This window comes from Poecilia formosa, unplaced genomic scaffold, assembly GCF_000485575.1.
Source record: "Poecilia formosa unplaced genomic scaffold, Poecilia_formosa-5.1.2 Scaffold209, whole genome shotgun sequence".
Classification (NCBI taxonomy): domain Eukaryota; kingdom Metazoa; phylum Chordata; class Actinopteri; order Cyprinodontiformes; family Poeciliidae; genus Poecilia; species Poecilia formosa.
Window position 1 is genome coordinate 871,013 of NW_006800148.1, and position 23,575 is coordinate 894,587.

General features: G+C 39.4%; 1 protein-coding gene and 1 long non-coding RNA gene across 2 annotated transcripts in view; both read left to right on the top strand.

Annotated features, from left to right (window-relative positions):
• LOC103148664 (uncharacterized) overlaps positions 1–5,310 on the top strand; it is a 24,844-nt gene extending 19,534 nt beyond the window's left edge. Inside the window, exon 2 of the long non-coding RNA XR_477378.2 lies at positions 4,746–5,310. This is a non-coding gene — a long non-coding RNA (uncharacterized LOC103148664). The remainder of the gene's footprint in view (positions 1–4,745) is intronic.
• A 1,563-nt stretch (positions 5,311–6,873) lies between these two features.
• On the top strand, positions 6,874–23,005 carry st3gal2 (ST3 beta-galactoside alpha-2,3-sialyltransferase 2). Its single transcript, XM_016679383.1, has 7 exons — positions 6,874–7,365; positions 13,945–14,004; positions 14,163–14,296; positions 18,972–19,151; positions 19,361–19,406; positions 20,801–20,920; positions 21,005–23,005. The coding sequence occupies exons 1-7, from the start codon at positions 6,970–6,972 to the stop codon at positions 21,176–21,178; spliced, it is 1,110 nt and encodes a 369-aa protein (XP_016534869.1). The 5' UTR covers positions 6,874–6,969; the 3' UTR covers positions 21,179–23,005.
• The last annotated feature ends 570 nt before the right edge of the window (positions 23,006–23,575 follow it).

The following is a 23,575-nucleotide window of genomic DNA, read 5'->3' on the forward strand; positions in this document are numbered from 1 at the left end:
TTGCTCAGTCTCAATCAATTAAAAAAAGATGTTGAACAAAAATGATTAACTTCTAAGAAAATGACTGAACAAAAAACATGAAAGTCAGTTTGACGGACGGACGGATGGATGATATAATTCTTTGGTTTTTGTGTTTCTGATCATTTCCTTGTTTATTCGGTTTGAAATGTCTTGCCATACTCTGCTGTTATTATTGCTGTTAGGGTGTTGCCATATCACTTCATTCCTTTCTGTTAAATCTTTCTTGTGTTTTTTCCTCTGATTATCTTATCTTATCCTCCGTCGGTTCCAGGCCTGCTACCTTTTAGTCTTTAGAACATGTTGAGTTCAGTTTATTACTCTCCCTCAGATCCACTGCTCTCACTGCCGCAGCTGCTCCACATCTCCTCTGATTAACCGGTCAGTCTCTGCAGCATGTGGGTCTGGTGAAAGGAAGGAAGTATGAGCTGAAACTGGGAGCAGCAGAAGAAAATGCTCTGCTCAGGTTTATCTTTAGCATCACAAAGCATCACAGCTGGAAGAGGTGAGAGCACCGAGGCGGTGGGTGGAGGAGCAGATGGCGACAGGTTATTGGGAAACTGATGAGCAGCTGCTGGCCGCTGCTTCAGGATCTCACTCATCCCAGAAGCAGAAAATGGAAGACATCTCGGCAGGTTAATGACAGATTGGAAACGTGTGCTGCTTACCGGCAGCAACAGGCAAAAAAATTAAAAAATCAAAGATGGTAATTAAATCTGGACAGGAAGTCACACAGACTCGGTTCTATAAAACCGTCTGCAGAGACAAAAAGCTGGAGTGAAAAACCTGGAGCCAGTTGTCCTGTTTCAGTCTGTAAACACTGATCAGGTCAAGCCAGGGGGTCCAAAGTGTGGTCCGGGGGCCACAAACGGCCCCTGGAGTGATTTTGTGTGGCCCCCAACTGCAGTTCAAGAATGATGCAAATGCAAACTTTTTATTTTTAATCAGGGTAAAAAAAAATTTTTTTACAATAGAAAATGTTAAGTACAGCACAAAGTATTTGTCCTTTTATAACCAAGCACTTATAGTAGTAGACACAGCACTAAAAATAGGACTTCAAAGTAAGTTTATGTGTTTATTTAGCACTTTTTACCCAGATAAATAATAAATATGGGTAAACTGCTGCAGCATTTTGTGATGCTGCAGCAGTTTAACCGGTGCAAAAACCTGGAGCCTAGTTTAAACAGAAAGGTGTTGGAAGGCATTTTTTTTCTGTTTGTGTTTGTAAAACGTTTTATTCTCTAAACTGAGTAATGTGTCCAATAAAGGATCCTCTGCATTTTGCATTAGACCTAAAGTGGCAGAGCAGAGCTGCAGGCTCGCATTAATTGGCCTAAATGATTAATGGGAGAAATGCTAAAAAAGCATTTACACAGAATCTTTAAACCGACTGGAAAACGGAGAGTCAGGGTTGGAAAAACAGGTCATGTTTTAAACCTTAATATGTTGAAAAAGCTGCGCCAGCTCTGCAGATTATCACATGCTTTCCTGTGAGGTGTTTGGTTCGCTGCTTCAGAAAAAGATCCAGTAACTCAAACCTGCAGAATGTCCTCTGGGTTTGTTCTGGAAGCATAAAAATGAGACGGAAACTGTCTGGACTGGAGGCAGTCTGTCCTCTTTCTCTTTTCCTTTTTTTCCAGCATTGATTAGTTGGGTCAAGGTTGGAGACTCTGCGGTTCGTGTTGCTGTAACAACCCAGCTTCGCTTTGCTGGCTGCCATGGCGATGCAACAAAAATAGGACGATGGAAAATAAAAGTTCTTGGACTGATGGGTCTGACGTTTCAACATTTGTATGTTTAATTTTTATTGCTGTTGATGCTGAATATTCACCATTAATTACATTATTTAATGGAATTCTCCTCCATGGTGTGATTAGTCTGCAGATTATCTCGTCTGTTAATCCATTTAAGCCATTGTATATGGAATAATGGAAAAGCTGTTGAGTTCCTTTTAAATGCATACAAGAGGGTGAAAATTACAGATCTTAAATACATTTTTCCAGTTTAGTAGTTTGATTATTTTAACCTTAAGTTTTTCAATATATTTTAAGGCACTTGCATCTAGAATGCAAAAATCTACGTAAAATCAATCAAGAAATGTATCCATAAATCTGGCCAATCTTTTTATTTTTTTTTATTACCTGATTAATAATTGGAAAACAAAAGATTCTCAATAGAGTTTTTTTCTTTCTTTTTGCAAAATTTTAACCAGGTGAATCTAAAACTGCAATTTGAGAAGTTCTGGGTGAAACATATTACAGACAAAGAAGGTTTTTTATGTTAAATGTAAAAATTTTAGAGTCTGTATACTTAAACGATTAATCTATTACCAAATTAGTTATCAATTATTTCAATAATTGATTCATCACGATCAATCCGATTAATCACAAATAAAGCCTCGTAACTTTTAGTTGCTGGATTTGTTTCATATCATCAGAAAGACAGTTTTTTAGGAATCTGTCTCACAGAATCCAGTAGGATAAAAGAACAGCTCTTATTTTGAAACAAATTTCCCAACAGAAGCACATTTAAAAGTTTAGACAGGTCACAGAAAGTTGCACTTCAGCTGAACTGCCATTTTGATTCAGTTTACAGTTTTTATACAATCAGTTCAAGTTTGATTAACTCTTTTGATGGATTTTTTCTCTCTCTAGATTCTGAAATATTCAGAAATTAATTGATTTAAAGTATTTTCATGCCCACAGCTTGACCTCCACATGTGAACTTTGGATTTTATAGCTTCACACATTCGCAGTAGATTTGTTTTCTGCACATCTGTGAAGGGAATCTCTCACTCAGATGATGACATTCAACCGAACTTAAATCCTCTTCCTCTCTTCAAGTGAGAGAGAGAAAGACGTATATATTCATTTTGTTCCCGTTAACAAGCATTTGAGCAGGGACCATAAAGATTTTATTTGATAAACCACTCGGATTGTGTGGAAAGTGTTTGCTGAGTTGACAGTTTCAGTTTTTCTGTCTTTAAACTCCATTATTTCTGATTAAAAAAAGGCTTTTCCAAGATTTGGTCCAGTGAGGAATTATGTTGTTTATCCGTTTACAGCAAGAATTTACCACAAGATTTAAGAGCTTTGCAAAACTCTCCCAGCTGATCGCTCTTTTTTTATTATTATTTTCTCTCAGCTTGTAATATTGATGGAGTTAAACTTGTTTTCTCATCAAGCAGCAGCACAAGAAAATGTTTTCCAGAGTTTATGTCAACATGACAAAACTTTGTTAGCAGCCTCCTTTGTGACACATTTCTGCAGCGCGCCACCGAGCGCTTGGAAAAAAATAACAGATGAATTTCCAGAAAAACAGCCAGAAGAGCCTAAAAGTGACAGGAATGTGTTTGGAAGTTTGGCGTTCCTGTTTGGTATTCCACAGGGGCGTTTTCAGTCTGTACGCTGTCAATCAACATTCCCAGTTCAGCACTGTGACGTTTTTTAGATGCATTCAGCAGACATCAAACTGAGACACACAGATCCTTCTCTGAAAGACGAGCAGAGCAGCACAGAAAGAAAGGAGAACCGGTGAAAATCTGATGGGGAAACGCGAGCACAAAGTAAAAAAAACAAACTGGAAACATGTGAGCTGTGTTGGACTGAGATGGGATCTAAGTAGGTTAACAAAACGAGATTAAACACAGCAGCATGAAATTTGGTTTAAAAAATTCTGTCACTCAGAATCAGCCCTGAATATCACTATCTCCTCTTCATCATGGAGTTCCTCAAGGCTCCATCTTAGATCCGTAGACTTTGCTTCCCAAACAAGATGTAGAAATAGGATTGAAAAGCACATCTGTGTTTATTTAAGGGTTCTTCTTTTCGCTTTTGTTCAACTTATTTTTGAGATTCTGACTGAATCCTCGGATAAATGTAAAGTCATTTATTAATAATAAAAAAAAAGTCCTGATAGTTGGTTCAGGGTTTTAACACGTTTTTCTACACAATGATATCACAGATAACAAAATGGGCTTCAGAAAATCTGTATTTCATGCAGAATAATCTGGTGCAGATTGATCAAAATTGGTCTATTTTCCCAAAAATGGATCTTGTTACACATCTACTAATCATCTATTACAAAGCTAATCACTAGAACATGTCATCCTGATTTTATGTTCTTTTAGGACGAATTAAGTTTGTTTTCACACCTGTTAGTCCAGTAGACTGGATTCGATTGGGAACCTAAATTGAAACATTTGTTACATTTTCAGCTGGAGCGGTTTGCTTTCACGCTGCACTGAGCCAAACGATCCAAACTCTTTAAAAACGCTGTTCCCCTCCACGCCTGTGGAGGCGCTGTACCAAGAACCACTGAAGGAAAGACACAAAACCTCTGAAAAAGACACAGAACGCAACTTCCTTCTTCAGCAAATGTAAACGTGGAGTAGTGTCAGATTTTAGCGGTTGTAGGATTTCTCCCTCTACCACTAGACTGTCGCGTTTGTTTTGGTTATTTTTACCCAGAATGATCAGCACTGTATCTGCTTCCTGTTTTTGGAGCGGTTTCCGGTCTGCTCAGTGTTCACATTCAAACTGCACCAGATTTCACTTTAACTGAACAGAGCTGTAGGTTTCAGGCGGTGTGAAAAAGTTACATATTACAGCTTTAAGGGGACTAAACAGAGCTAAAGTTGCCCATCACTTTTATCTGCTGAGCTCGTTTTTATGATGCTTTAGTAAGGAGAACTGCTTTTTTATTCTGCTTTTTCTTTGTCTCTACAGGTTTTCTGGAAAAGCCGACTTTCAGCATTCCTGGAAAGATTCACAAACACCCACATGGATGTCTGATAATCGATCTCCTGACTTTACTGGAAGCCTTGAGGCAAAGGGATCTGGAGATTCAACCGCGACTGGTTACTGGTAGACCTGCGTCTGTACAGGCGAGTTAGGCAAAGTGGACACTCAGATTTCTAACATCACCGCTGCTCAGTGAACACCAGGCACAGCTGGAGAAAACAATTAAATTAGTGCATCAAATGCAGCTTAGCACACATAAAACCAGACGCACGGAGTCCCGCTGAAGGACAGATGCTGCCCCCACCCCGCCTCGCATCATCCTCTCAAATCCAGCCGCAGGGAAGATGAGATTTGGATCCGACCGATTTGTTCGCTCACTCGCTGCTTCGTTCCTGACCAAAACGTCGGAAGCGTCGTTGTGAGGCGCCGCTGCAGTGAGCATGATCTACTGCTACCGCTGTGCTTTCCAGTTTTTCCCCCCATGGGGACAAAGATGAAGAGAATCTGAACTACTTTGGATCTTATGTGAGGAGATTTAAGCTAAAAAAAATACTCAAAAATATCAGTGTCGAGGCGTGTAGAGAACCCAAAAATTGTACCCAAATAAGAGTAAAACGTACAAAGTATCCGCCCAAGACATTACGCAAGTAAAAGTAAATAAAGTATCTGGTAAAAAGTCTGCTTAGGTACTGAGAAACCCATAAAAATAATTTAATGTAAAGAAGATCATCATCAAACAGACCAAGTGGAAATTTTGGTATTGTAAAAATCAAAATATCAATAATTCATATAAATAATTACAAAATCAGGTGGAAGAAACATTTTATGTTTAATATAAAACTTATAAACTGCAGGTCTGTATCTGGTAAATTTTTTATTAAAACAAACTTGCTCTTCATCCAGTCAGAGTCCAGATATTTTACTCAAGTAAAAGTAAAAAGTAGCAGTCAAAAAAATAACTGAAGAGTAAAAAATGGTAAAATGTTACCAAATAACTGATTTACATAATCAAACGGATCAAAAATATTCTGCTATTTTAGAGCTAAAAGGGAAAATAATTAGTATAAATAACATAATATTTTGAACCTTATAAATCTTTAACAAAAACTGCAGTCGTGTATTTTGTGTTTTTTATTTTTTCGTCTAATAAAAAAAACTCATTTTTTGGTTTAAACGAGCTTCTTTTTCATTCGGTGAAGTTACTTTCGGTGGGTAAAGTATCCAGATATTTCACTCAAGTAAGCGTGGTGATAATTCATAATAAAGTTACTAAAAAAAAAACAAAAAATAAAGCGTAGTAAAAGTAGTTTTTTCCAAAAAGTTAAGTAAATGTATCACAACTGAATTGTGAATTGTCATGTAGCTAATAAAACTGCATTTGACTTGACTCTGTTAATCAGTTTTTCAAAGTAAGGAGTAAAAAAACAAGAAAGCAGTTGAAGAAGAGGAGGCTGGTTTTGTTATCCGTGAGGAAGGCCCTCCTCCCCTCCGCTGCTCCTCCCTCTCTCCTCTGATCCAGCAGCTCTCCTTTGCTCCAGTGCAGAGACGAAGCGCAGCGGAGCGCAGCATGCGGCCCGGACAGACTCTCTGCATCCGTCCGCCGGCTCTCCCTGCAGCCGCACGCTGCCGGTAATCCCGCACCGCAGCACACCGCGGGATGAAGACTGAAACCCGAGCGAGTTTAAACCGGAAATAAACGAGTGGATGAAGGATAAAGCCGCGTCTGGACGGACTTTGGAGGCAGTCGGGTTGCAGCTGCCTGAGATTCAGCGGAGACGGAGCATCTGTGAGCGCGTGCCTGTCGGCAGTGGCGGATTTTGATATGGGCGCTTGCCCAAGGCGGCATCAGAAAGGGGCGGCACAACCAAGAACTTGAGAATATAATATCTTATCCATCAGTAGTCCCCGAGAAACGGCTTCTATGTATGTTTAGTTGCGCTAGCTTCCCTTAGGCGGTACATTATCTGCTTTCTGATTTAACAACAAAAAATAAAAAAAATAGTTTGGAGTGCGGCAGGAGGAGGGGCTTGCCAAAGAACCACAGCTGGTTGTCGGACAGGTTACAGTGGCAGGCCCAGGGGTGGGGGCATGGCCGTGGGGGGGCCGCATCCCGTCCTCCACGCTTCACCGTGACAGAGGCTTCGGCTGGGGGTCATGGAGCTGGGGCTCTCCACGGGGGGCCCCCAGACTCTCAGAGCTCCGCCCCTGGATGAGCGGAGGGGCGGCGGCAGCGGCCGGCGGCGGTGGGGACAAACCAGGCAAAGTGAGATGCTCCCGCAGACTGTGGCTCCTCCTGGGATCGCTGGCGCTCGTCTTCCTCACCTCGCTGTTCCTGTCCGTGTCGCTGCGCGGCGGCGTCAGCTTCGGCTACCTGGAGCCGCCCGGATGGGAGGAGTCCAGGCGGGTGAAGCTGGTGCCCAGCTACGTGGGCGCGCACCGGCTGTCGCCCCCCGAAACGCCTCAGCAGAAAACATGTGCCTGCAACAGCTGCGTCGGAGACCCCGGAGTCTCGGACTGGTTTGACGAAAACTACGACCCGGATATTTCTCCGGTCTGGACCAGGGACAACATCCAGCTGCCGCCGGACGTCTACTACTGGTGGGTGGTAAGTAACCACATTTATTACTCCATTTAAAACTTAAATCTGAAAATTTACACCGCAAAAACACAGCATCTTACCAAGTAACTTTGGTCCAATTTCACTGGCAGATTTTTTCACTTATAATGCATTTTTCCCATGTCGTAAGTTAAATAATCTGCCAGTGGAACAATAACTTTTTCATTAGTATTAAAACATTATTGACTTAAAACAATTGACTATATCTGAAAAGTTAGTTTAGTCTTATTTCAAGTATGATATACCCTAGACAAAAATACTTGGTAAAATTGTGTTTGAAAATCCATCAAAGTTTAGTTTTTTTTTTCTTGAACAAGTCCAGAAATTTAAAAAACAACATTTTACCAAGTATTTTTGTTCTGGTTTCTAGTGTAAATATCCTGGTACAATTGAAATAAAACTAGACTAACTTACAAGTAACTTTTCAGCAAGAAATAAGAGCTTGTTTTACGACAATAATTATTAAAAAGTACGACTTGCACTGGCAGATTTATTTTCCTTGTAACATGGAAAAATGTTTTGTTATAAAATAAATAATCTGCCAGTCGTTCTCAGACTTTTGATGATAAGACCGATTAGATTTTACAGGGTGTATTAATTCAGCTGATGTAAAGGAGAATCTGCTAACTGATGCAAGAACCGGAGTCTCATAAAACGCTGAGTCACCGTTTAGTCGGTGGTTTGCTTGTATCTGGAGGTCAGGGAGAGACGGGAGCTCTGGGTGTCTGCTGGGAAGAACGGCTGAGTGATGGAGCTGCAAACAGGGCTGAGGTTTTTACTCAGTTATAGAAACAATGTTTTGTGAATTTTGTAAACGCTGTTCAGTGGACGCCTACAAAAACCACAAAACACTTTTCCAAACAAAGAAAAATGGAGATTTCAGCTCTGTTAGGAGAGCTGAACAGAATTAAAAGCATTTCTGGGTTTGGAGCGGCTTCAGTTTAATTTAAAACTATAACACGGACGTTGTTACAGTGTTTCTTTGTCTTTGAGTCTGATGGTTTTATTAATATGGGTTTACATTTGTAAAGCTACAAAATAAAAAATTAACAACAATAATTTGAGTTATTTAGATTGTCATAGGAGAAAAAAATGGGGTTCATTAATGTTATTCATTAATTTATAAATGTTAGAATTCCAAACTTAATATTTAGTTATCAAGCTAAATATTTAGCAACATATAAGCTAAGTATTTAGTTAGCAAGCAAAGATGTTTAGTTATCAAGCAAAATATTTACCTTTGACCTAAATATTTGTTAGCAGGACAAAATATTTAGTTAGCAAACTAAATATTCAACTTCAATTAAATAATTAGCTTTACAGTTAAAGATTTAGTTATCAAGTTAAATATTTAGCTAACAAACTAGTATTATATTTAGTTAGCAAACTAAATATTTGACTTTGACTAAATATTTAGCTACCAATGTTAATATTTAGTTACCAAGCTAACAAAATACTTTGCAAGCTGAATATTTACTTGGAGCTAAATATTTAGTTCAGAAACTAAATATTTAGTTTAGTTTTAGCAGGTAATCAATCAATCAATCAATCAATCAATCAATCAATCAAATTTTATTTGTATAGCACATTTCAGCAGCAAAGCGGTTCAAAGTGCTTTACATCATTACAAACAAAACACAGAGTCATGTAACATTGAATAAACATTAAAAAAAACTTTAATTAAAACATTTTGGCCCTAATGGCACAAAGTTTGCATGAACATCTTAGATGAGCCATTTTTGTTTCTGTACAAGCACATAAAAAACAAACATCTCACATTAAGAACAGTTGATAAAAGAAAATGTTAAAACGGTACTAAATGCCAGAGTGAGGGATGTGATATGAGTTAAAGTGCGTTAACTTTGTCCACCATCCAGCACAGACACTGCAGGCGCAGGAAATGGCATGCCTGAGTCTGTCTAAAGATAACAAAATCTTCTTAGCAGCTTCTCTAAAGCTCACCGATTAACAGCTTTCTCTTTGTTTGTTTGTTTGCCACCGGCTGAGCACCACACATAATCCCACATAAAACTATTACAGACTAAACATGCAACATAGAACATGGAAAACCTGCGAGCCTTTGGAATACAGCGAGGTGGTGGACTCCCGAACTCTGAACTCTGAACAGCTTTCAGATTCTTTATGTGGAGCTCAGCAGATCAAGTCTCGGCTTTTCCTCCATCCCCGTCACGCTCTCACCAGTCGCTCTCTGCTGCGGTTTTTAATGTAGCATAAACACACTGAACAAACAAATTACTAACTTTTAAAAGTCACACTGTGTGGTTCAGACTGTGGAGGGAGTCAGAGAGACCCGACGTTTGCACTGGGAAAACATGCAAACGGCAGGCAGAAAGTTCTCAGGCGGCTCAAACCGGACTTTCTTCCTGCAGGATCAATCAGAAATCAATAACATTTTATGTGATTGTTTGTTTTTACATTAGGGGTTTACTTACTTTTAAATGCATCTGTAAAATGCAAAAATTTGGAGAGGCCAATTAACCTGACAGTCATGTTTTTGGATTGCGGGAGGAAACCGGAGTACCTGGAGAAAACCCACCATGCACAGGGAGAACATGCAAACTCCATGCAGAAAGACCGGGGCCGGGAATCGAACCCAGAACCTTCTTGCTGCAAGGCAACAGCTCTATCAACTGTGCAGCCCACCAAACTTATCAATAAATAATTTTTTATGTTGTTTTTGTTGTTTGTTAATTTCATTTTTGTTGCTGTTATTAATTCTCTGGTTGTTTAGTTTGCAGATCAAACTAAACATCTACAAACATATTTTTGTTAGTCTGTAATGTTTGACCTATATACACTAATAGGTGAATAAATAAAATATTTAGTTTGCTGGCTAAATATTTTGTCCCACTAACAAATATTTGACCTACATAGCAATAATATGTTACTGTTTATTTAGCAAAAGAAAAAAAAGCTTATTCTGAGTAAAAAAAGAAAAAAAAAAGAAGAAAAAATTTTTCAGTAAAAGCTTGTTGGGTTGGATATAAATTATTTTACTTTTTTATTTTAGTAGCTGGTACGTTTACTGTTAACTCAAAGAAAGAAAACAAGCTTATATTCATTTAGAAACAACACCACTAATGTTTTAACTCAGGACGAGTTCAGAAATCAGTGTTTGGTGGAATAACCAGGAGGTTTTCAGTGAGGTTCAGTGCAGTGGGCTTTTCATTTTTTCCAAAGCTGTATAACTCAGAAACCTTGTGGTGAGAATTTACTTCTTAACTCTAGAATCAGCCGCTGCAGCATAAATACCGTCTCTGACACCTTAAAGCTCCTCTGAGCGCTTCGTGTTCGTGCGTTTGGCCCGTGGCGGCGCGGCCGCCTCCATGAGGGATGAAACTTCATCAGGACTCCAGCTTAAAGGGACGAGTACATCATAATCACCTGCTCATCTTCACTCGCTGCCGAGCCAAGCAACCGTCCGACGAGGACGACATGCTCCATTTGTGTTCCTGCCAGTGGATGGAGGGAGAAAAAAGCAACACGGAGGAACGATGGGAACAGACAAGAAGCACATCCCAACCGTGTATGGAGGACCAAACCTGGCATAATTACAAATAAAGGCAGAATTCCCCCCCTGGCCCCCTTTTTTTCTTATACATGCATGTCAAGAAATTTTCTTTTGCGTTTTCCTTATACATGCATTGTTCTTTTAAACAAGCATGTTTAAGGAAAATGCAAAAGAAAATATGTAAATTTCTTTGCAAAATTGCATGAATGAGGAAAAGGGAAAACAAGGAAAAGAAAAAACAAAGTACATACATTTCTCGAAAACAAATGAGTAAGGAAAGCGGAAATATATATATTTTTTTCTTTTTGTAATTATGTCAGGTTTGGTCCTCCATAACCATTTAACATGATAAAAAAAAACTTTAGGATGAATAGATGCAGAGGAAAAGCTGTAACAAAAACCATTTTTGAATTTTTACATTGTAAACACAAAATCTCACTAATTGTGTCTAGTTTTAGTGCAAACATCTTATAAACAATACTAACTTAAAAGTAACTTTTCATGAAGGAATAGAAGCTTATTTTAGGTTAATGCTGATGAAAAATGACTCGTTCCACTGGCAGATTATTTCACTTATAACTTGGGAAAAATGTCCTGTTATAAGTGAAATAATCTGCCAGTGAAAATGAGTCATTTTTCATCAATATTAAGGAATTATTGACCTAACAGAAGCTCAGATATGTAGCTAAAAAGTCACTTCTGAGTTAATTTTGTCTTATTTCAAGTATACAAAGACATTGGAAGTAGAAACTAAAATTGCTTGGTAAGATTTTGTTTTTGCAGGTGCAGTTCTCCAAATGCCACTGTTCAAACTTAAATCCAATTATTTTTCTTTTATCTCTATTTGTAACCTGCTGTAAATCAAACCCCATTTCCCAAATTATCTACTTGTACTTCAGATTTTTGGGTGAGGATTTATGGGCCCTTTTCTGTTCAGCAGTGACCCGACCCACAGCAGATCGCCACCGCTTCGAACAATAAATCCATTTTGACTTAACTGGAGTTAATGGATGACTGGGAGGGAGAACTGGTTAGAGACCTAAAATGAAAAATTAACTGGCTGCTGCTCTGCGCTTCTGCTGCAGCCCGACAGAAAGCAGAGGAGGAGGACAAACGTTTGAAGATTTAAACGCCTTCCAGTTACAGCTGCATTACGTAACTCCTATAAAAATATATGATTTTTACATGTTTGTTAAAACTGTCAACATGTCGTGACCAGAGGTGGGCAGAGGACTCAAAACATGTACCGAAGTAAGAGTAGCAATACTTCAGCATGTTTTTATTCAAGTAAAAGTAAAAAGTAGCCGTCCAAGAAATTACTCAAGTAAGAGTAAGAAAGTATTTGGTAAAAAGTTTACTCAAGTACTGAGCCGTTTATCCCCCGTCATCAGTGGCCATGCTAACTACATCAGGCTCTGCTGTCAGGAAGAAACCGTAGCGAAGCAGAGGGATGATTGGCAGCACTAAGCTCCGCCTCCTGGCTCTGATTGGTTGTTTCACTGGAAGGACCTCTATGTTTTTTTTCTTCTGAGCTTATCTGTTTCACAGCATACTGTCAGGACTTAGTGACAGTTTCAGGAAATATGTAAAAGAAAAAATTATTTATTTTATAAAAGTTACATACTGCAGCTTTAATTATTCCATTTTTTCCCAATTGTTCATCTGAAATAAACAAACTATAAATCCTAAGGCTGAAATTTTCTCCCTTCATCACTTCAATTTGTCTTCATCCAAGAGTTTATCCAGAAGCCCTAAACAACAACAAACAATCAGCAGGTCTGAATGATTCAATTTAACCAAACTGCTCATTACTGTTTGGTTAAATTGACTCATTTATTCCAAAAGTCTTTGCTAAAATGCAGAAACGGTGAAAGAAAACTAAAAATAATAGGTTGCACTGTTGCTTTCCAGCCATCCAAAAGTCTGAAACATTTTTCACTGAATCAGGAAGATAAGGGAAACAAAGCAACAGGGAGCAGAATAAAGATTACCAGTCACTGATGAGCTGCATGGCGCGTTTACATCCCAGAGAGACGACGAAGAGCAGGAGGAGGAGGAGGAACAAAGAGGAAGCGAGGGAAATTAAGGAAAAGGAATTAGACCCGAGTGCTGGGAGACCGACGGAGAGGATGCAAACCTTAGTGAAAGAGATCCGTGTTGGGAGAATCGAGGCCAATGGTGGGTGCAAAGGAAGTGGTGACAAAAGAGTGTGAAATGAAATGAAGATTTCTGTGTGGGAGAAAAGGAAGCGACCGTCATGGAGACGAGGAGGTGCAAAGAAAGTGCATCCTCTACATCCTGAGGTTCTTAAGGTGCCTCAATGAGATGAGAAAAAAATCAGCTCCTCTCCAGGGTTTCATGTGGAACCAACACAAAACACGTCGAGTCATTTAATTAAAACACAAACAGTGAAAAACTTAACAACCCCATGATCCAGCAGATTGTCGAACCAGTTTTAACCGGAATTAGTTTTTTCTATTTGATGATTTATTAGGACATTGTAGATGAAACAAAAAAAGAGGACAAAGCTTTCTGCAAATGTGGAAACTTTGAGAATAATCTCAGCAATTTCCTAAAAACAAGGAAATTTCTGAGCTTCATAAGTCGACAACTTGCAAGAAAAAAACTCAAGCATTGAAATAAATCTCAGAAATTTCTTTAAAAAACTTTGAAATTTTTGAGTTTCTAAAAGCAGCTGAAAGTAGTTAATGACTTATCACAGGAACAAACTTATTCATGTGTGATTTTAATAAAATATTTACTCTGGAAACTGGATCAAAATTATTTGGTAAGATTTTATGTTTTTGCATTGCAGGGACAATTAAATTAAGGATTAAGTGAGAAACTTTGCAGAGTTCAGTATTTACAGCTTTGTAAAATGTAGAATTTTCAAAATAAAGCTCATAGATACCCTTTCATTAAAGAGCCTTGGTTTCCATAGAAGTCTAGATTCAGCATTTTTTTTAACTAAGCACTTTGTCCCTAATTTAGCTCCATATATTTACTCTAACCAAGGCCTTTGGATGTTTCTGCAGATGTTGCAGCCGCAGTTTAAACCCCACAACATCCAGCAGGTGCTGCTGAGACTCTTCCAGGTATTTTATCTTTATTTTGTTCCTTAATGTCAGTAATATTAGGAAGCGCCATGATGTGGAGAGGACGTGTTGGACATTAGATGTGTGTCCTGCCAGCCTTGTTGCTAACTTCCTGTGAATGTTTTGAGGATGGATGTGATCATGACCGTCTGCCTCAGGTGATTCCCGGACGGTCGCCATACGGCTCGTGGGATCCGGGGCGCTGCCTGCGCTGTGCCGTGGTGGGAAACTCCGGAAACCTCCGCGGCACCGGATATGGGGCGGCCATCGACGGGCACGACTACATCATGAGGTGAGGCGCGTTAGATCAGAAGCTAAAGGAAGGAAGATGGAGAGGAAAACAGACAGGAGTCATTAATATCCAACGTGTTTTCAGGGAAATATGTGGTTACTAAGTGGGTGGAGTACCTAAAACTCGTACTACAGTGAGAGCAGCACGACTTCAATGTATTTTTTTTGTCTCGAGTAAAAGTAAATAGGCATTTGGTAAAAAGACGACTCAAGTACTGAATAACTGTTCAAAAACATCAATCATTAAATATTCAAACAGACCAAATTATACATTTATGTGGAAATTTGGATATTTTAAAGACTAAAATAAGAAATAACATAATTACAAAGCAACAAAATCACACAAAAGAAAAGTTTTTCCAAATCAATTTCTTTCAATATAAAATGCATAAAACTTTAAAGGGTAGTATTATGTATTTTTATGTATTTTCCAGGCACAAAATGCCATTTTATAACACAATCAAGTAACTACATTAACTTCAGTTTCTAAAAAAATGCTATATTTGTCTTTGTAATGCAACACCTTGAGATTGAGTCTCTGTCTCTTTAAAAATCCTGCTGTTTCTGAAACTCTGCCTTCAGGTCTGTGTCGGTCTGGTGAATATTTGGTTAAAACATGTTTGTTTTTCATTCAGTGGGTAGCGAATCCTGAAATTTTAAGTAAAAGTAGAGATACTTTATAATAAAATTACTCAAGTAAAAGTAAAAAGTACAGTAAAAATACTCAAAGTATTTTTTTTTTCAAAAGTTACTTAAGTAAACATAGCTAGTTGCTATCAGACTCAGCTGAGCTGCAGGCAGCTGATGTATCTGATGTTCAGTTCAGTCTCACTGTTTGACACTGTGCTGCTCTCAGCTCTCTGATTGGCTGGCAGTGGTCACCTGACCTGCGTGGTTGCCACAAAGAGCGTTATGTCCTGAAAGCATTCATTCAGATGTGCAAACTGAGGCACAGAAGGCTTTCTGTTGCACTGATTGTTCTGGAAAATCAGACTCTAATTCATGGTGTTTCCTGCTGTTTGAACTAATAACAGGCTAAAAATGCGGGATCAGTCCGTTTAAAGAAAACTTCCGCTCCAACAGCTGTAGAAATGATTAAAGGTGACCTATAATGCTTCCTCTAACAGGAAGGGATAGGTCTTTAATAAAACATGTTCATTATTTTTTATGCACAAAATGATTCTTAGATAATGAGATTTTATTCTGCTTTAGTTTTGCCTACTTTGGGCTCCTTTCAGAATGAGCCGCTTTAGGGCCACTGTCACTTTAAATCCAAATTAGCCTCTGCTGGCCACGCCCCCAAATCAACGTCTACATTCACACATGAAAATGACTGCAAACAGATGCACAATTATTCAACTGAACATCTTTGAAAAACATTAGTAGAGCCTCCTGCTCAACCAACAAGAATGCAGTATGTGGTTTCTGGATGGTAAGTCAACAAAGCTCTTATCTTTTCCAGCAGCCATTGTACAACACATACAGTCGTATGTGTTGTACTTCTTCTATTGGTGCCAGTTGCCAACTGGAGCATCAAACAGTAGGAACACGAGTCTAAACATGCAAATTAGTGTTTGGTTAACCTTCTGAATCTCCTCAAGAAGCTTGTCTCACAGAGAGTGAGGTCAAACACAACGGTTGTTTACATCAGCTGGGTCTGAAAGCACTCAGTTAGACAGAGGAAGATATGAAGATGCCATTTTAATTTGCTCCGGGGTTAAATAACAGCACAAGCAGCTGGTATTTTGTGTTATTAGGATCAATTACAGCTGGATTCTCTCTGGAGCTGCGTGGGCAGCTTTCATCTCTTCTTTTCGCTGGTTGGGATTTGTTGTTCATTTGTTTTCTGAGCTTCAGCTCGGCCACAGCACTCCACCAACCACACGCCTCAGTTCACTCTCTGCACAATCATCTCTTTTGTTCCTACTATATCTCCGAGTGCGCTCGGTGCAAGTTTTATATTCCTAACTTTAACTCCCCCTGCTCAGACAAAAATATTCTTCCTGCAGACAGTGACTCACATCCAGGGCTTTGTGAACGCCGTCTCATGTCAGCAGACAGAGCGGAGCGACTCAGAGGCAGACAGATGTCATGCTGGGGAAAATATTCCTGTTTCTGTGGATCTACTGTTGGAAAACAGTGAGAGCTCTAAAACTAACAGTAACTCAGTCAGGACTCTACGGAGGAGTTTGGATGTTTCTGTACAGTTTGTGGCGTTTAATAAATGTTCACTGTTTCTTTCCTTCCCCTGAAAGTTTCATATTCCTGTTCGATTCCTAGAGATGCTACATTATTTTTATAAATGTCTATTTCAGCAAATTTATTGTCATTCCTAAAGAATCACATTTTCGATCTGTTTTAAATTTTAACATAAAGAAATCATAAAACCTTAGCAGAAAAGGAGATGGGTATGTTTCCTTCTGTGGGATGTTGAAATGTATCGAACATGATAAAACAAAATGCATCTAAAAGATTCTGTCTTGGGACATCAGTTCTATAAAAAAAAAACTGCTTAGACAAGAATTATTAAAGCATTACCAAATGTATATTTAAAAACCCAAATCTGATTTTTTTTTTCACATCAGTCTGACTTTTCAGCCCCAAATATTAATTTTTTTCTCTTTTCTATGTATGTGAGACTAAATCAGATATCAGATTGTTTTCAAGGGGTCTGCTGTCAGAATGGTCGAGTCGCATTTTATCCAATGTTTACGTCATCGACGTGAGACATGCGTCATTATTCTGCACCAGAAGGAGCAGAAATCGCAGTAAATCTGGATGTAAACACACATCACATCATTTTACCATAAAACGTTTTTGCAGCAGGTAGTTTGTCAGCCATATCGAAACACTCTTTAGGCGTCACACGAGTCACATGATCAACAGCCGGTTGTTATGGTTACTACTGGCGGAAACGATAAAAGAAGACGACAGGAAGTGGTAGGTTGTTATGGTTACTACTGGCAGAAACGATAAAAGAAGACGACAGGAAGTGGTAGGACGATGATTTGTTTTTGTTCTGAACTCTCGCAGCATCACAGAGTTCATAACAAGTTGTGTGTAATTCCAATGTGTTCTGTAAAATCGCAGACTACAATTTCACCAAATGGCTTGTCGGCCACCGACGTCTCCTCTGATTGGCTGATAGATGATGAGCGCGAGCGCCATAGCTGAATTATGAATATAACTCCTAAACTGTTTACATCCGTCGCTGCCTTGATTTTTAGTGACTCATTACGTGATCAAGCTTATTCAAGTGCGAGTTTAATTTTATTTCTGATTTAATGGAAACACCGCAATTCCCAAATTTTGGTTTTTAGACATTAGCTGAATACAAACAAAGATTTGCGCACATTTGTAGTAGAAACGCAGCTACTGAAGCATAATGTAATCGAAAATAAGACTAATATTCCCTGTAACCAGTATGAATGTGTGTGCAGCTGTGAGTGAAAGCCTGCTGATGCCTGCAGGAGCTTTAGTTAATTTTGCACTTCTCGATTTTTAGCTGTGATTACATATTTGCACGGCAGTAAAGCATCTCTTCTTCTATTTTTACACTCTGCATGACAAGCAGTTTTATTGTTTTGTGGTAGCAGGTGCAGAAAGATGTCTTCAATGATAAATACCTTTAAAACACAGCCAGATGTAGCTGTACACATCAGACAGCTCAGACTTATTGCTGTTTTTCTCAGCAGAATCTTGCAGAACAAATTTAGCTTAGGTTTGCTTAGGTGCACGTTAACTCCACTAAGCATCCTGTTGAACACTGCAGCATATTTACACATAGTTTCCTGGTTTTTGTATACTACTTATTTGTTTTTATTATTTTTCATTCTTTGTGTAGACCTTGCTTTACTGCTGAAAATATGTCTATGTAGGGACTCATGAAGAATTTGTTTTTATGTTCTGCTTATCTTTCGAGGGTTTACATGACTGCAAACATGTCAGGTTTTTTTTTTTTCATTAGAAACTGGTTAAGTCCATCTAATATGCAAAATTCATGTTTTACTTCAATTTTGGTCTGAATTACCTCTAAAAACAGCCTAAGCTCTTAAAAAACAGACAAAAACATTAAGTTAATGTTTTTTGGTGTATGAAAAATTAACCGTTTCAAATGTAACGTCACAATTCAGCAGGTATTGCAGCAAACCCTGCAACCCCAGCAGAGTTCCGCGTTACCTAGCAACCCCAGCAGAGTTCCGCCGTTACCTAGCAACCCAAGCAGAGCTCTAGCACCTTTGGTCAGCTGGTTTTACTGCTGTATGTGCTGCATGGTGGCTGCTGGAAAAGACAAGTATTTTGCTGTTAACTCATTGTTCAGAAACTACTTGCTGCATTCTTATTTGTTGTGTAGGAGGCTCCACTTCTGCCTTTCAAAGATGTACGGTTGTATAATTACACATCTGTTTGCAACCATTTTCACGTATGATTGTAAAGGCTGAGTTGAGGGGGTGTGGCCAGCAGCAGCTTATTTGGATTTAAAGTGACAAGAGGCCCTAAAACAGCCAAAGTCTCATTACCTAAGAATGATTTTGTACATATAATGTATTGAAAATGTTTTGTGGAACCAATAGATCCATCCTAACCTGTTCAAGGAAGCATCAAAGGTCACCTTTAAAGCCAAAGGTGGTTTGAGAAACTCCCCTGATGCTCCTCTTTTCCTCTCTCTCCCCCAGGATAAATCTGGCCCCCACTGTGGGCTACGAGGACGACGCCGGCAGACGCACCACGCACCACTTCATGTACCCAGAGAGCGCCAAAAACCTGGCGGCCAACGTCAGCTTTGTCCTGGTTCCCTTCAAAACGCTGGACCTGGTCTGGATCACCAGCGCTCTGTCCACCGGCCAGATCCGATTGTAAGCATCACAGATGTGCATGAGCCTGGATTAATAAAACAAACAGGAATGTAGTTCATACGGCCTCCATTAGCCGTCAGGGTGCAGTAAACACAGACACACGTTCTGTTTGCACCGAGAGGCTGCAAAGAGGCTGAGAGATTAGCGATCCGTCAATCATCCAGTAATCAAATAAAGTTTATCTCTCTGTGTGGTTTCTCTCTCTGCAGCACTTACGCTCCAGTGAAGCAGTTCCTCCGTGTGGATAAAGACAAGGTTCGTCTGGCCATTTCGACAAAGTGACCCTGCGCCACCGATAAACCCCCTTCCCCATTGTCGACGAGGGATTACAAACCCTGCCTTTGTTGTCACTAATCTCCAGCTCGCAGTTTAATCTGTAAAATAAATAAACAAACTCCTCTTTGCGTGGAGGAGCTGAGGCATCTTCGCCCCGGTCAGACTGGCAGCATCTTTGAGAGTGACCTAGAAATAAAGAATTTGAGGATTTACTCCTGCACTGTGCAGCTCTGAGCAGTCTAAAGCTCCTTCTGTTGGGACTCAGCATCACCAGGAGGTAGCAGAATATTTTATAATCACCTTTTATCTATTCCTGCAACCAACAGTTAAATTAGCAATCAATTATTTAGATGATTAATCTGGTAAAAAAAAATTACACATTCTGCAACTTTTTTCATTTATCCACATAAGCTTATTAGAAATACACAAATATGTAAAGAAATAATTTAACTTCTTTTGTAAATAAGGAAATAAACATTTTATTGCCTAAAATGCAGTAATAGAAAATTACTTGGGTGAACTAATTTTTGCATTAGTATTCATAGAGCCAGGAGGTTTTATTTTTTACAGGATTCAAACCAGGTGAAACTAAAACTATGCTGCTTTTGGAGTTCTGGGTAGAAAATGTTTATTTTTTATTATCTTAAATTCAAAATGTCTGTATTTTTGTACAGTTTTTGCTTTATTACTGGTCAGAATATTTGAACAATTGGCCGTTTTTGAGTCTGTGCTCCTGTTAAACGATTAATCAATCGCTAAATTAGTTGACAATTATTTCAGTAATTGATTAATCATGGTTAATGTTATTAATCGTCCCAACCCTATTTTTAATCCTTTAACTTTTATTCTAATTGTGTCACATTTATCCATTAGATCTTTATCTCAAATTTGTTTGTGTTTAGTTAGCTTAGCTTTGTTTAGCCTCCTTCAGCTTTAGCGCACTTTAGCCTATATTTTTATAAACATTTTTAATGGTATTGAAAGTCCAACCTGATTTAATCACCTCTTTTAATCCCATGTGTCCTTTTTTTTATCGCGGGACGTTTCTGTCAGCCAAACGTTTGAGTTGTTCACAGACAGTTTCATTGTGTTACTGACTAACGGCTAATATCTGAGTTAGCTCGCTCGCTAGCTAGCTTTTTTTGCGTCCATCATGGGTAAGTCCAAATGGATCCCCAGTCATTCTCTGTATTAATTTTTTCGGTCGTAAATTCAATTCAAAGTGGAATTAAAAAGGTCTTCATTTGACTTTTGGAAACATGCAGATATTGCGGCGGTTTAAGAAAGTTTCAAACGATTAAAGTCACAGGAAGCAAAACGGTCAGAAATGAGAACTGGATCAGGATTTTCTAACAGGACTGTTTACATTTCAGGTTCAGATCTTCAATCCGGCTTTCTTTAAATACATCCATGACCGCTGGACCAGGCATCACGGCCGATACCCTTCCACTGGCATGCTGGTCCTGTTTTTCGCTCTTCACGTCTGCGACGAGGTCAGTTCTTTTTTTTCTTCACTTCTCATCGCATTCATCCAGGTTCAACATTTTTCCATCCTGACCCTGACCTTGCACTTCCAGGTGAACGTGTTTGGCTTCGGCGCCGACAGCCGAGGAAACTGGCACCACTACTGGGAGCAGAACCGGTACTCCGGAGAGTTCAGGAAGACGGGTGTCCACGATGCGGACTTCGAAGCGCAGATCATCAAGCAGCTGGCCAAGGCTGGAAAAATCACGGTGTTCACTGGGAAATGACCAGAAAAACGTTGATCAGAAAAACGGATGTCAGTTTGGATCCAAGTTGGAATAAAAGCAAACTGGAAGAGAGTACGATTTTACCGACGGGGTTCGACGAGCAAAACATTTTCCTCTTTGGGAGTCGAGACTCCAATGAGTCTGGAAGGTAAAAATCTTTCACCTTTATTGAGGAAAACAGGAAATCATGGTGGAACAGCAGGATCAATCAGAAAAAGATTAGTAAGGATTATTAAACCCTGACACGAACTATCCTTCACATCCATTCTGCATCTCAGAGGCCGTCGTGTGACTTTGTTTTCCAGCCGTGTGGGAGTATTTTGCTGACAAAGAGCTGTCCTTTAGAATCAAGATCGTGTTTTTGATTTGCCTTAAATTCTCTTTGAGGTGAAACATCCTCGGCACCGCCACACAGCTGTAAGGTCTTCACAAAGCGGCTTGGTAAACAGCGATGAGACCGGCTTTATCGGATTCGGCTCTCCCTCACGAAGCCCCCCGGCTCTTCTGTTCACAGAAACACGTTCAGGATTTCAGCTCCTGGAGCCCCTGGTGGAGGAGGCCATCTTGACTGCGTTCTGATCCGGTCCATCAAGGTTTCATTTGGAAGATCTTTGCTCAAATGTTGCTTACAGACCAGATTATGACCCTAAATAAACCCGTCGCCTTCACTGAGCACTCGACCCAGTCCCGGCCCGGCCCTTTAGGAGGCGGAGCCAGCCAGCGCCTTAGCCTTCACCTCTGATGGCGACGTTTGTTTGATCTGTTAGATTTACGCTCAGACTGGATTTTCTTTCCACTTCTGCCATGGCCGTTGTGTTTGTTACCCATCATCATGAAGAAAACAACAAAATCAGTAGGTTGGTGTTGGAATGTCAGGATCCTGAAAGAGGAATGCGTTTTGAAATTCCACCATAAACATAAAGTTTTGTTTTTATACAGGCTTCTTTAGGTTTTTTAATCAGACAAGTTTCAACTGATATGACCAAAGTAAATACAAGAAGCAGTTTTGAAATAATGTTTTCATTTATTAACGAAAAGATCTCTAAAACTATCTGTTGTAAACTGAACCCGACTGTTTGTGGCAACAGCTTCGGGATTTTGCCTTGCTGCGGAGCACCTTGGGTTTTAAATTCAGAAACATTGAAGGGTTTTCAAGCATGTTGCTATGGTAATAAAATATGTTATTTAGTAAATGTGAGATATGCCTTTGTGCTGCGTTTGGTCAGCAGTAGTTTGGGCCTTACAGGTTTCTCACGGATGCCGTTTTTGTCTGGTTTCTCTTTCATTAGCTGTGTTTCTATTAAACGTGTAATTGCGTAAATTGAAATTACATAAATAAGCTTGCTTAATGCAGACGCGCCAATTTTGATAAAACGTTTTCAGTTAGGATTAGATGTTTGGTTTGGCTGCTGTGGAATATCTCAGCACACTTGAAATCAGACAATAATACCAACGTATTAGTAACTTTTCAGCAAGATATAACAGCTTGTTTTAAGTCAGTAATTCCTTCATATTGATGAAAAAGATTATTTCACTTATGACATGAGGAAAATGTCATGTTAAAAGTGAAATAATCTGCCAGTTGAACTCGCACTATTTCATCAATACTTTTGATGAATATTTACACTTGAAACTAGACCAAAATTACTTGGTAGGATTTTGTGTTTTTGCAGTGCAGAATGATTCTACTTTCATTTTTTTCTTTATTCTACTGATATCTATCAAAGTTGGGCCTGGATAGATGTTTTTTCTCTTTAATAAATGAAATTATCATTTGAAAAACTGCTTTTTGTATTGACTCATATCTTTGATCCAAAAATCTGTGGGAAAAAAGGAAATCTGTAAAGTTTTAGATAAAGAAAGGAAAAGGAACAGTGTTGCTTTCACTTCCAAAAACATCAAATTTCTGTTTGTGTGACTGAGATGAGGGATTAGACTTTGTAATATGTTTTTGCTCTGTGTTTCCTGCGTTGTGCAGGTCCTTTAAGATGAGCTCACACGGACAGATGAAAGCGGCCGTGTTGTTGTTGTTATGTTGTGTTTTGCTGTAACTCAACGTCCTGCTGGTGTTTTTTCCTCCGCACCAGGTTTTCTTAGAGGCTTCATTGCTGAGCTGGACTCATGTTAACAGCTCAATCTCATCATAATGTTTGTGTTTCCTGCGTCTCGTCACTTGCTTTCGTGCCTTGTTCGGCTGCTGGACGTCTGCCGCCCGCAGCCGCTTCATCAGCGACGCACACCTGCCACCTTTCTGTTGTTGTTAGTCTCGCTCACATACACACGTCTAGCTGAGAGCTGTGCCTTCTGAGCTGAACGATTACCCGCGAACGCACCACATGACGTCACACTCTGCCTTCTACTCTCTCGCTGTTGCTAATGGAGACGATGTGAACTCAT

Excerpts from the sequence above, each read along its gene's own strand:
- st3gal2 (XM_016679383.1), top strand. The coding sequence starts at position 6,970 with ATGAGCGGAGGGGCGGCGGCAGCGGCCGGCGGCGGTGGGGACAAACCA. Across the intron at positions 7,366-13,944 it reads ACGTCTACTACTGGTGGGTG|ATGTTGCAGCCGCAGTTTAA; the intron begins GTAAGTAACCAC and ends ATGTTTCTGCAG. Across the intron at positions 19,152-19,360 it reads TCCACCGGCCAGATCCGATT|CACTTACGCTCCAGTGAAGC; the intron begins GTAAGCATCACA and ends CTCTCTCTGCAG.